Below are 12,856 nucleotides of genomic sequence, written 5' to 3' on the forward strand. Positions count from 1 at the left end.
AAGGGCTTTTTTTAAAAAAATAATATTAATTTTAAAACTATTTAGCAAAATATTGCGAAGGTGTGAGTCTTGTAAAAATAATGCAATCCGTAGAAAATTTACAGGATTCTTAATTTTTTTTTTAAAAAATAAAGGAAACAAAGGCGTAGAATCCGTGACAGACTGTCATTGATTCTGAATCCGTGACACGCATTCACGGGTTCTAGGAATCCGTGACTACCATCATTTAAATTGTGAGCAATTCTTCCGACTTCTTTATGCAATTCCTCCGACTTCTTTGCATTTCCTCGACTTCTTTGCGGAAAATACTTGAAGGCTGTTAAGAAATTCTTGTTTCCGGTTGTGTTCCGACTACGCAAAAATAATAACCTTGAAATATTTTCAAAAAGCACATAATTATATTCATTATTTTTTTATATCTCCATTATTATATCTATATGTGATTAATAAATAATACAAATAAAATATTAATAAATCGATTAAATTAACTTCTCAAACACGGTTATATGGAATTTGTAATAAAATCAACGGACGATATTAATATCTGAAATAAATGAAAAACATTAATAGAAATTTACACAAAACAAAATATTATTTCTTAATATATAATTATAATATTATCGACGAAATTAAACATTACCTCTTCACACCTCTTCGAATGAAATGAATGACAAAATCAACAAATAATATTAATACAAGGCCGAAGGAGAAAAGAAGGATTTTACGCAAATGAATCGGAGGAAAGAAACATTTTGCGAGAATGAACCAGAGAAAGGAAGCATTTTGGGCAGATGAAACGGAGAAAATGCGCGCAATTTAAAGAGGAAGAGTGACGGATTCCCTAGAATCCGTGACAGACTCTTTTTCTTCATTTTTTAAAAAAATTTAAAATCCACTATAAATTTCTATGGATTGCAATATTTTTGCAAATATCTAATTTTTACAATATTTTACTAAATACTTTTTTTAATTAATATTACTTTTTAAAAAACCTCAAAACTCGAACTCAAGACTAAACACAAGTCAAATTGGGAATCCGTGACAGGCTGTCATGGATTTAAAATCCGCTATAAATTTTTACGGATTGCACTATTTTTACAAACATCTCATTTTTACAATATTTTACTAAATAGTTTTTATTAAAAATAGTAATAAATTTTTTTGCATTTTGAGATATTACATTGTATGTGTCTATATATGTAATTAATAAGTTTATCAAGTTATTTCAAATATAAAACATTGTACAAAATTATTTTAGTAAAATAAATTAAAAACGGTGCAAACTATGTTTATAAATTATTACCTAAAATTTATATTTTAAATATATCCCGAGAGGAGCGTCTGAAAGTTACCAAATGTGAGATTGCAATGTTAACGGCTGAAAAATAAAAAAACGCGTTTTGTCGGTTTCCATATCTGAATTGGCCCCGCTCCCCTCCGCTCCCATTGTTGAGTTATCAAATACCCCGTAACAGAGTTCTTCCTCCCCGATCCATCTCCTGATTCTCCCGCCTTTTCTCTCTAAAGAAACCCTATTGGATACGCTAAAAATGGCCTTGAAACTCACTTCCAGAGACATTCAAGAGATCGTCTCCAAGCTATCATCCGACAAGGACAAAGCTCGAGAAGTAATCAAGAAGATAGACTTTTACTGGCGTGTCTGTTCAGTTTCTTGGAGGGTAACGAGTTTGAGTTTCTTGTATATGAAATCATCTTTTTACATAATTTTCAATGATTTTGTTTAATAGGATCCAGCAATAAGTAGAATTCATACTTGTATAGTTTCACACAGTTCGTTTGTTTTGCTGAAACATTTCCGATTCATATTTCTTATCTTAGGATGGCATTGAGTCCTATTGTTTAATAGGCATTGAACAATATGTAGAGCTCATTGCCATTCCTTTTGTGTATCTATTTAAAAATGAAGGAAACTTTTTTTCCTTTTCTTTGTATTATTTTGTAAAGTTTGACGGGTCATTACCTTGTTTTATTAATTTATTTTCCCCCTGAAATGGGCCAGTCGATAAACATAAAGATAATTTACTTTCTTTTATTTGATTTTGAATTATTCAAGCAGGGAGTCTCATTCTCTACATGTGTTGTGAACTTCGAATCTTTGCGAGAATTATTGGAAATACTTATAATTGGCTTTTTCCGTAATTAAGTTTAGGGAATTTCATATCCGCCTCTTCAATGTGATTAATATTCTGAGATATTTTTTGGTGGATAATATTTTGCTCATGTAGTGTATTAATGTTTTTTATCTTTTGGTTTATGAATACAGGAAGGGGTTAAGTTGTTGAATACATGGTTAGAAACCGATAGATCCATTGGATTTACTAGATATTTGTCTGATAAAACTTCAGTGCTTAAGCCTAAAGAAGTTCCACATTGTAAGCATATATAACCATCTATGTTTAACCACCTTAAAGATTTCGTTTTATTTTATTGTTTTGGATGAATTGATGGTGTGCAGTTGCTTACTACTTTTTTGTGCAGCTGAGACTTGGCCTTTTCTTGTCAAAATTTTAATGCAATGTGCATCTTCCGAGATCTCATCCAGCAAGAAGAGATTACCGAAGTCAATTTTTGCGAAGACTCTTCGGATTATTGTGAAACGAGCCCAGGATGATGGGTGTTCAGGTTAGTGTTTGAAGTTTTTGTTTCATATGGAACATGAAAGCAATCTGATAATGTTGTGTTTGTTCGCAGAATTTCGTGTGGTGAATATCTTAGATACCTTTTTAATTTGAATGAATTTTGATGTACTCAACTATCTGTGACTTTATCGTAGAAAAGTCTTCGAAGAGTGATGTTGCTTGTCGGCCGGCTTGAAATTGTCGTAAAGGTCTGTTCTCATTTCATCTTGTCAATCATGTGTAAAAACATTATCCTCCTCACTTCGAAAGGTCTTGTGTTGAATTACCACCAACATTTTCATCACTTAAATTTAGTGAAAAAGAACACAATCTAGATGACACTGAACTGAAGGAGTCCTTTGCTTTTGTATCTAGTTATTATTATCTTTTTGAAATGTTGCACTAAAGGGGTTGACGCAGCCTTCAAATTTTGTATCTAGTTATTAGTATCTTTTTGAAATGTTGCGCTAAAGGGGTTGATGTAGCCTTCAAATTTCTCCTTAACTTTCAGAAGAGGCCGCACATGGTTAAACTTAATTAATTTCTTATGAGTGTTATATTGTGTTAATAATTCTTTTGCTTGAATTTACTGTATAACTGACATGAAATATTTTAAATTTTTTATTAACAAATACTCAACATATCTTTTTCCAATGCTCCACCTTATCAAGATTTTTAATTTGTCAGATGCATCTTCTGAATTTACCAATTTCATGGAATATAATCTGTCCAAAATTGATATTGAGATTGGTTTATAACTGTAGATTGTGTAGTATGATTTTTAGAGATTTTGAGATAGAAATGATGCATGTCTTTGTCTTCTTTGTAATTCATAAAATGTATTTTGTGAATTCAAAGCTATTGATTTATTTTGCAAATAATGAGTGAAAACACTGAAATGCTCGGAATGTCTCTCATGAACAAAACTGCCTGGAGGGGAGTATGTTATTTTATTTATTTATATATAACAGTTCGTTTGTTTTGCTGAAACATTTCCGATTCATATTTCTTATCTTAGAATGGCATTGAGTCCTATTGTTTAATAGGAATTGAACAATATGTAGAGCTCATTGCCATTCCTTTTGTATCTATTTAAAAATGAAGGAAACTTTTTTCCCTTTTCATCGTATTATTTTGTAAAGTTTGACGGGTACATGATGATAGTTTTTGATGTTTGTCATTACCTTTTATTTGATTTTAAATTATTCAAGCATGGAGTCTCATTCGCTACATGTGTTATGAACTTCGAATCTTTGCGAGAATTATTGGAAATACTTATAATTGGCTTTTTCCGTAATTAAGTTTGGGGAATTTCATATCCGCCTCTTCAATTGATTAATATTACGAGATAATTAATTTTTTTTTAAATGATCTGAAATGCTGTTTACAGATTGAATGTTGATATTAGATAAGAAGATACACAAAATGATAAAACAGTATACAGAAATGCTGTTGGGTTATATCATATAATGAAATAAAAAATATATAAATGCTCTAGAGAGGATTATATTATAATTTGTCTCATGTGTGAGTTATCGTGAAATGACAAGATATGATATTATAGATTGAATATAGATAACAAAATTAAAATCTAATGCTTGAGATGGAATGAAAATCGTCCAACAACTGGAAGATAAATCAGATTTCTTATGGATAACAACATAAGAATCTGATGGCTAAGATTGAATGAAATTCATTAATTGGCCTGTAGATCAGATCAGGTTTTTTATGAATAACAAGAGAAGCATATGTTAGGTGAGATTGAATAAATTCATCCGATGATTAACATCTATCCGAAAATTTAAGGATAAAAAATGGTATCCAGATTCTTGTTTAAGAGAGAATAATTAAGACCTGCAGATTGGTGAGGGGATCCACATGTTTCTGTATCAAAGAAATGTAGTCGTAGGTCATCAATGTAAGATTTATCATTGATGTAGTTTTTTCTGTTTCATTTGATTCCTTCTGTTTTTCAGGCAAAAAAAATCTTCTTCTACATGTGGCTAAATCACTTTTCAATCATGTGTGGGATGTCCTCAAAGATGTTCCAAGTTTCCAATCTGAGTATGGTGTTATCCTTCGCTATCTTTTGGAAGTTACATATTATCGGTTTCACATGCGTAAACGAGTTTACTCCAGTGAGTGTACCTCCAGTAACTTGGCTAATACACTATCTATATGACTGTGTGAATTTCATCTGCATATCGGTTTTCAATGTGGACAGATCTTTTACTTCTGTACGTGGAAAAGGTGGAAAAAAGCCTAAGCACAGAAAATTTTGGTCAGAGGTTTTCCGCTTCACCTTGACACTTCATTCACTTATTGAGAACCCTCCTGGAGATATTCCTGATGATCTTCGAGATAACATTATTTCGGGTTTTGTTGGAATTTTTTCTCATGTAAGGTAGCACATCGATATTTTTGTATTCCGGTTCCACCTTACACAGATTTCTTATAGTTATTTTATTGCAATAATCGTCAACTTTATAATTTTGTTCTTTTTGCATGTTAGGGATGAGGGAAAAATTTCTCGCAAGCTTGTGGAGTGCATCAATACATATTTGTTAAAGGATGGACCAAATTTAGGTGGCAAATCCCTGGAAATTCATCAAGCAGTAAATCATTTCGTGTTTCGGTACTGGTTTGCTACTCATGATCGAAGTCTAAAGGTGTCTTGAGCCGTACTAAATTGATGGTTTTAATTTAAAGTTAAATGTCTGTAGTACTTCTAATTTGTCCTTCATTAGTAGGATTCTCTTATTTGCTATGCAAAATTGCAAGTAAGTTTAACTAGAGGTGTGGATGACGGTTCTATTTTACTAGAACTTGTGGATGTGATGAGCAAGGAGCTTGATCAAATGAGTACTTCCAGCACCAATTCACCCGAGTTAGAATTACAACGTGCTTAATTTTTGGTGGGTTTATGAAATGCTACTTCTCTGTTCTTGTTTGTATTTTATTTATTATTATTATTATTATTATTATTTTGAGTGACTCAATTAGGGGTGAAAAATGTGGGATTATGACAAGCTCACAGTTCAAGGTGGCGGAGCTTGTTGCCCTTGTGTTTTGCCGGGTACTTATTGCAGCAACTTTATTGTTGTGCCTTTTAAAGTTGATACTCCATTGCATATTTGTGGTTGTGTGCTTACCAGACATGATATGGCTCTTTTGTATTTCATTGGGTTATGGGCTTGGTTTTATCTTCTGGTGGTTATTTTCAACCTTATTTTATGTTCCATTGTTGCTAAAATTGTAGCAGCTTACTCTATTAAATTTTGAATAATAGGAAGATGGGAAAAACAACAGAAAAAAGTGAAAAGTCTGGTCATAAGTGTTGTCGCCATAAATGATTTTTTCTTCTTGATTTTATATAATTGTCACCACTTCATGCTCGTAAGAGGACTTGGGATATTAATGGTGGAGTAAACCACTTCAATCAAATTACAAATTGATTTCAATATTGAAGATTCAAAGTGAGATTCTATCAAATGAAAAATTGAGTTCTGACCCCTTTTTGATTCAACAATTAACATGAATTTAAGCTTTTAAATGAACTAAAAGGGCTTAATAGAATTTTGGACTTCAATATGTAGAATTCCATTTATATCATTTTGAGCAGAAATAAATACGGTATAAAACTGTTGAAGGCTTTTCAGCTGTGATATGATGCAAAATTTTTAAAACATAATGAGAGGAAAGGACAACTTAGAGAACATAAGTAAATAAACTGAGAGAACATAAGTAAATATTAAGTGTGATTTTAATGAATCAAAATTTGATTTCTAATTCTTTTGCTTTTTGAAATAGTTTGAGATCTTTTTAGTTGCTTCCATGTATTTGGTATGACTTGAAGTATTCCTCTTTATTTATTTTTTTTTTGATAGAAAACTAAATTTATTATGATAATATAATGTTACACCATTTGCGCGGATAAGTAATCCGCAACCACATTACAAGAAGTCTACTTAAACCCAACACTATAAGTAATCCTCTTTATTTCAGTTTTGAGAAAAACAGTTTTCCATATTTATGGTCAAAGGTTACAAGGCAATGTTCACTTTCCAGGTGTGCGCTAATACATATAAAAGTCCAGTTACTGAAAAATGTGCCCGGAGGGAGCATGTGGTTGTCCTGATAAAAGAGAGTCGTGGAGGGCAAATGGCCATGGTAACTTGTTCTTTTGCGTAGATAAAAAAATATAAACATCAAATATCTCAATACTTAACAGTATCCTTTGGGCTGATGGATGGTGTGATATCATGTTTTTTCCTTGTTCATGGATCACACATTCAATGGCAAATCCGACACAATATTTTTCAATAATTTCCAAATTTGTTTTTCTAGTGTTCACATTTGCATTCATGTTGCTACTTATTATCCATCATCTTGAGTTAAAACGAGCTAATATTCGTGGCAGGCATGCTGCACTTGTTTGTCGCATCCGCAATTATTCTACTCGCATCCGTAAAGATCACTTATTGTTTTGGTTTGACAGCATATCTGCAAACTTTGAAAGGTAAAATTCATTGATTTTATTGTGAAATCTTGACTGTTACCTGTAGCTTTATTGACTGGTTTATATTTCATCCTCAGGTGACAAAAAATTTGTGCTCCTGTAGTCTATTTGTCTCCTTCCTGTGTGCTGGAGATGCATTCTCATTTTCTTGATATTTTAATCTGGTTAATATCTATACCTCTTCGTTGAGGGAGAGGAGAGCTGTTGTCTGTTTTGCTTTTTGCCTTCATTTCGAACTTATTATTTTGGTACCAGTAGGGAATTATTTTTTTTCTTGTTAGGGTCTTGCAGGGGCACAGTTCTCTTATCTTTGTTGGTTTGGTCATGTGCTTTGTAGGTTCTCTTTTTCCTTTTGCTTTTCAGTACAAATGTTAATTCATCAGGTTTGCTTACTCAAGTGATACCGCCATTCAGACTTGTTTCTAATGTTTCTGTTTTTCATACTTCTGATATCAAATTTGCCCTTTCTGGAGTCCGCAGTCAAATTTTGATTTCCGGAATTCGCTTGTTCTCGATTGCAGAATTATTAACGCTGCAACTTTAGAGCATTCTTATGACGATCTGTTCTGGACGTTGCAGTAGGTTGTTCCTTTACAGGCAAAAACTTCGTTTCACTCTGTATAATTGAGCCTAAGAAATCAGTGTGATATGGTTTGCAACTGTAATAATTTGATGCTTAAACAAACACTATGATATCTTACTTTTTATGTGATATAACTTATTTCTTATGTTCAGAAATGCCTTCTAGTTTCTTTTTTTCTGATAAGATAAGAAACAATATTATTTTAACAAAAGATTTTAATTACAAAAAGGAGACCAGAGGTCATCGCATAACAAAGTAAGAACTGGAATCATATTAACACAATATGAGACTCCAATCCCTAAACAAATCTGACAGCGAAAACATTTTAAACTCCACATTATCATGGCCGATAGCAATCATATATTGTGGATGGACTGGATTGTTGCTCATCAATTATTGCGAACATCTTACCTTCCTACTTCTCTCCCTTTCCTTTCCCTATCTCTTACTCTTATTAATAATTTTTTTCTGGCTCTTTCTATCAACGTCCTTTTTGAAGAAAAATGGCTCTGATTAAATTGTTTGTGTTTGGTTGGCGTCTGGGGATTACTAAGGATAATGAAAATAAACTCCATGAACTTTCTGGACCATTATATGAGGTATCACGTTTGTAGGATGTCTAATGCAGAGACCTGCTTGATATTCTTTTTTCTTTTAATCCTTGTGCATATTTTGGTTTTATTTTTGTAAAAATTCTGCTGGTTGGCAAAGGTTGGCATGTGATATGGAACATATTGCAATCTCACCTCAATTGTAAGCATCCGTTTGTGTAAAATTCCCATCAAGGCATGGTGTAGATAGATCTTTGAAATGCTTCCTTTCCTCTTATGGTGAATTGTTAAGTATAATTCATCTACTTTGCATTTCATATTGTAGGAAAAAGAAGGTACAGTTAGATTCCCTCTCACGAAATCTCAATCTCATTTTGATAAATGCGTGTTTAAAATGAACGTGTTTTTAATATGGCATTGATTATGCACTTAAGTTAGGAGAGAAAAAAAGCTACCTCACTTTTGTTATGGGTGCCTCCTAAATTGAAGGTTAAGGATAGCTTAACGTTGTCTTAACACCAGTTTCTTCCTGTTTCCATTATTGTATAATGTTCTTCTATTTGTAATTATGATTGGATGTTCAAGTTTTTATACAATTCTGAAAGCAACTTTTCGAGCTCTAAATTCAGTATTACAGGGTTAGTTGTTCTCTCGTCTTTGCAGGTGGATGCTGCTGCTTTGTAGCATAATGTTGAGCGTAAGATTATAGATAACTGTTTGCTTCTCTTATTTTGATTTGATTGTTTCTTTGCTAGTAAAATGCTTGCTTCTCCATGATTTCAGTATAATAACTTCTTTGCTTGGCATTTACCTAGGATACAAAATATTCATATCTTGTTCCTCTCGAGATATGGGATCTTCGGCTATTTTAACGCACACTTTCAACGTGAGTGATTCACCTTTGCAAACTTTTTGTCGTTCATGTTGCTTTAGAGTATAAATCCTTCGTTGTATGACATTGTCGATCTCATCTTTACCCTTAAATCCATTGAATACTTGTCTGATATTCTTTTTTTGTTCCGGAGAGATACATGTTATATATATTTTTGTTCTTTTACTCTCTTGAATATGACCCGTGGTACTATGGGATGGTTCGTTCAGCTTTTTTGGAAACCTCTAGCTACTTGTAATTTCTAGTTCAATTAATTTCTCTTGAGATGGTAAAGTGTTCGCTATTTGGGTCCAACGAAGAATATATGACCTAGGTTGCCACTAAAATATGTCATGCAAAAAGATGCTTTAGGGTCACCAGCCATATTTCGGCAAAAATCCTCCAATGCCCAAGAGAAAATATGAAACGGGAGAATATTTGAATGCATAGTACTTGGTGTAAAATTGGCATACATTAGCATACCTTTTAAAGTTTGTGTACACTACCCACTATTTGTAGCTATAGAGGTATAATTGGTTGAGAAATAATAACTCACAAGGATTTGAAGTTCCATCTCTATCCGAAAATATCGGGACAATCATTCGACATGAAAAAGAGAACATGTTCAATCTAGAATTCTGATGTCGATATTTCTCGCCATTGGGACGAAACTACAAATTAAAAGGATGTAAGAGTGGAGTCCAATGAGAAACAACCCTAAAGGTCTGTTTATTAGATGCGTCAGCCACTCCAGTTTATAAAAAATGAATTATTCTAACATTGCATTTATCATGTCAAGCCAAAGGCATATTTCATAATTCTTGACAGCATTTAATTCACCTTAATATATATCTTAAATGTGACAATTGGTTATTTTATATCAGCACTAACCAAATATTAATCATATGCTGTCTCTTAAGCGGAGTAATCGAGGACAACTTGGCAGACTAGTGTATTAAGTGCATACAGCTTTCAAAATAAATTGCAACTCCTAATATCTTGTGTGACATGGAATTATAGAAGCCTTACTATCGACCTTCCTATATGCTACTTTTTAAAATTTTCATTTTATTTTGCTTTTAATATTTCTAGGTAAATATTTTACGGAATAATCACCTTATACATCCATTTGATCTCCCCCGTGATGGTCTAATAATTCTGAACACCTTAAATAGTTATTTGATTTCCATGATATCTTCGATGGAATTTGTATGATCATATTTTCTCATATTTTTTACTATTGTCTTTTTTATATTTTTCTTCATTAATATCTTGGGTAGAATTAGTTGGTGACAATTGTTGCTTACCTTAATCTAATCGAATTATTAGAATTGTTGGTTCAGTGGTGCTGTTTCAAAGAGTTGAGTCTTTAATGTTTAAAAAATCAGTGCTTTTATTATGTATTATCAAGCACTTAAATTCTATAATTAGTGAAGTGCAATTTAGAGTAAACATTAGGACGGAATTGTTGGTCTTATATGGATGTTGCTTTTTTTTCTTTCTGGCAGCAATGTAGTATTTGTTTGTTGACATTTAAGTTACTATACATTCATAAGGATTTAAATTATGCAGTTACCATCAACTGCATCCTTATGTACAATAGCAATTTTTATTTTATAATTACGAAACTTTTAAGGTTTAGATTCCATTGTCGCCATTAGAATACCATGGTATGTGGAGTTACTTTATAGTATGTTTGAGTGATAAACTAATAACGATTTGATTTTCGCTTATGTTTCAAAGGAAGTGTTTCTCACTGACTTTTTTAAAATAAGAATGCAAACCGTGGGGTTAAAGAAATAGATTTTTCTAGTCTTTTCATGAGATGGCTGATGCACGAATGCAATTTAGTTGAATACTGCCTTTCTTCCGGGGTCAAGTTTTAGAATGCTTTTATGTGATCAGATATTCGTGTTATCATGCAAACTTTTGTTTTAAGGGGAAAATTCTAGTTAAGTGCAGTTTTGGTGAAAATAAAACCCTTGCACAACCAGTATTCAATTCACTGGCTTGAAATTGTTGTGTATGGATCCCCTACAAAAGATTTGTGTTTGAGATTAGTTTTCCACCATATTTTATTGGTGTGCCGTGTGTGATTATGTCAAAGTAACTTGCTGTATGTTCTCTCTTTTTTTTTGATAATAAACTTGATAATATTATTAAAAAAAGAGTGTTTCTTTTACATGAAATGGACTAGTGGTCCACTACCAAGAAAGATAAAATCATGAAATTAGCAATAAACATAAGTCCAGTCTCTTAAAAGATCAAGTATCGATAAACTCTGAAACTCTTTAATATTTCCAATCCAATTTGCTATCTTGATCTTGATTTTTTCCCAACATTCTTCTGCGCTGTCTTCCAAATCTTTAAAGATTCTTCTATTTCTCTCTAACCAGATACCCCAACAAATGCCATGGATCACCACCCTCCAAAAAATTCTTCCTCTTTTGCCGACCCATTGTCCAAGATCCGTAATAAACAAATCTCGTGCTGTTTTCGGTATGACCCAAACCAATCTCATTTCTTCCAAAGCCCTAGACCATAATTCATTAGCAAGCTTACAATGAATGAGCATATGATCTTGTGTTTCCAAATCATTACGACACAACACGCACCAACTGGGAGAAAGAGCACAATTAGGCCATCTCTTTTGCATCATCTCGGATGTAGGTAATTTTCCAAGGATTGCCGTCCACGAGAATATTTGAATCTTTGATGGAATAGGAGTTTTTTCCAAATGATATGGTAAAATTTGAAATTTTGCACACAATTATTCGCGGAGAAGAATGAATGGAAAAAAGACTTGACTGTGAACTTCCCAGACGGATCCCCTTCCCACACTCGAAAATCATCGACCCCTTCCACCAAACTAACCCTATCCAAAATGCCTAAAAACGAAGACAACTGAACGACCTCCTCCTCTCGGGGAGACCTACGGAAATGCAAATCCCAAGAATAATCATGTGACACAATATCGAATGCAACAAAATAAGATATAGGCAAATTACGAACCGAAGTAATACGAAATAAAGAAGGGAACAAATCCCGGAAAGCTAAATCCCCCCACCAAATGTCCTCCCAAAACCTGATTTTTGTACCCCCTCTAACCACTAATCTTAGTAGTCGGTGATATGTCGGATAAGATCTAGAGATGAACTTCCACGGACATATAAATGTCACATTCGTAGCCAACCCTGCATCCCAACCGTTTTCTTGTAACCCATATTTACTCTTTATTATTATTTTCCACAACGGCTCATTTTCAACGTTAAGCCTCCACCACCATTTTCCCAAAAGCGCTTTGTTTCTCAAACAAATATTACCAATACCTAAGCCACACCTCTCTTTCGGTCTACAAACTTGTTCCCACACAACCATATGACAATGTGATTCACCCTCATTTCCATCCCACAGAAAATCTCTCATTATCTTCTCCATCTTCCCCGCTACTCCTTTTGGTACCCTGAAAAGTGACAGAAAGTATATAGGCAAAGCATTCAATACCGCAGCAATCAATGTTACTCTTCCCCCTTTGGACAAAAATGCCTTTTTCCAAGTTGCCAATTTTCTAGTAATCCTGATCAGGATAGGTTCCCAAAAAGACACTTTTAGAGGATTACCCCCTAAAGGAACTCCCAAGTATATAATTGGCCATTGATCCCTACGACAACCAATCCTCTGGGCCATCTACTC

The 12,856-nt window shown here is 33.2% G+C and overlaps 1 protein-coding gene across 16 annotated transcripts; it reads left to right on the forward strand.

Moving 5' to 3' along the window:
* Positions 1–1,367: 1,367 nt before the first annotated feature.
* On the forward strand, positions 1,368–10,402 carry LOC142534549 (serine/threonine-protein kinase ATM-like). 16 transcript variants are annotated; one of them, XR_012817085.1, is made up of 11 exons: positions 1,368–1,679; positions 2,285–2,393; positions 2,500–2,643; positions 4,616–4,777; positions 4,890–5,043; positions 5,152–5,308; positions 5,390–5,554; positions 5,643–5,715; positions 5,795–5,852; positions 6,450–6,482; positions 6,708–6,809. XR_012817085.1 is itself a non-coding variant. In XM_075641413.1 (11 exons), exons 1-10 carry the CDS (start codon positions 1,551–1,553, stop codon positions 8,974–8,976), a joined length of 1,188 nt encoding a protein of 395 aa, XP_075497528.1. In that variant the 5' UTR covers positions 1,368–1,550; the 3' UTR covers positions 8,977–8,989; positions 9,076–10,402. The 16 variants fall into 16 exon arrangements, 12 of the variants coding, with proteins under 12 accessions (XP_075497528.1, XP_075497527.1, XP_075497526.1 ...); XR_012817083.1 differs by having other exon boundaries at positions 5,390–5,526; XM_075641413.1 differs by lacking the exons at positions 5,795–5,852; positions 6,450–6,482 and adding exons at positions 8,956–8,989; positions 9,076–10,402 and having other exon boundaries at positions 5,390–5,526.
* The last annotated feature ends 2,454 nt before the right edge of the window (positions 10,403–12,856 follow it).

This window comes from Primulina tabacum, unplaced genomic scaffold (genome assembly GCF_025594145.1).
Source record: "Primulina tabacum isolate GXHZ01 unplaced genomic scaffold, ASM2559414v2 Contig586, whole genome shotgun sequence".
Taxonomy (NCBI): Eukaryota; Viridiplantae; Streptophyta; class Magnoliopsida; order Lamiales; family Gesneriaceae; genus Primulina; species Primulina tabacum.

Bases quoted from the DNA above. Each gene is read 5' to 3' on its own strand.
- LOC142534549 (XM_075641412.1), top strand. From the start codon at position 1,551: ATGGCCTTGAAACTCACTTCCAGAGACATTCAAGAGATCGTCTCCAAG. The intron at 4,778-4,889 runs GTGAGTGTACCT...TACGTGGAAAAG, and splicing joins GCGTAAACGAGTTTACTCCA to GTGGAAAAAAGCCTAAGCAC. The intron at 6,810-7,059 runs GTAACTTGTTCT...TATTCGTGGCAG, and splicing joins GTGGAGGGCAAATGGCCATG to GCATGCTGCACTTGTTTGTC.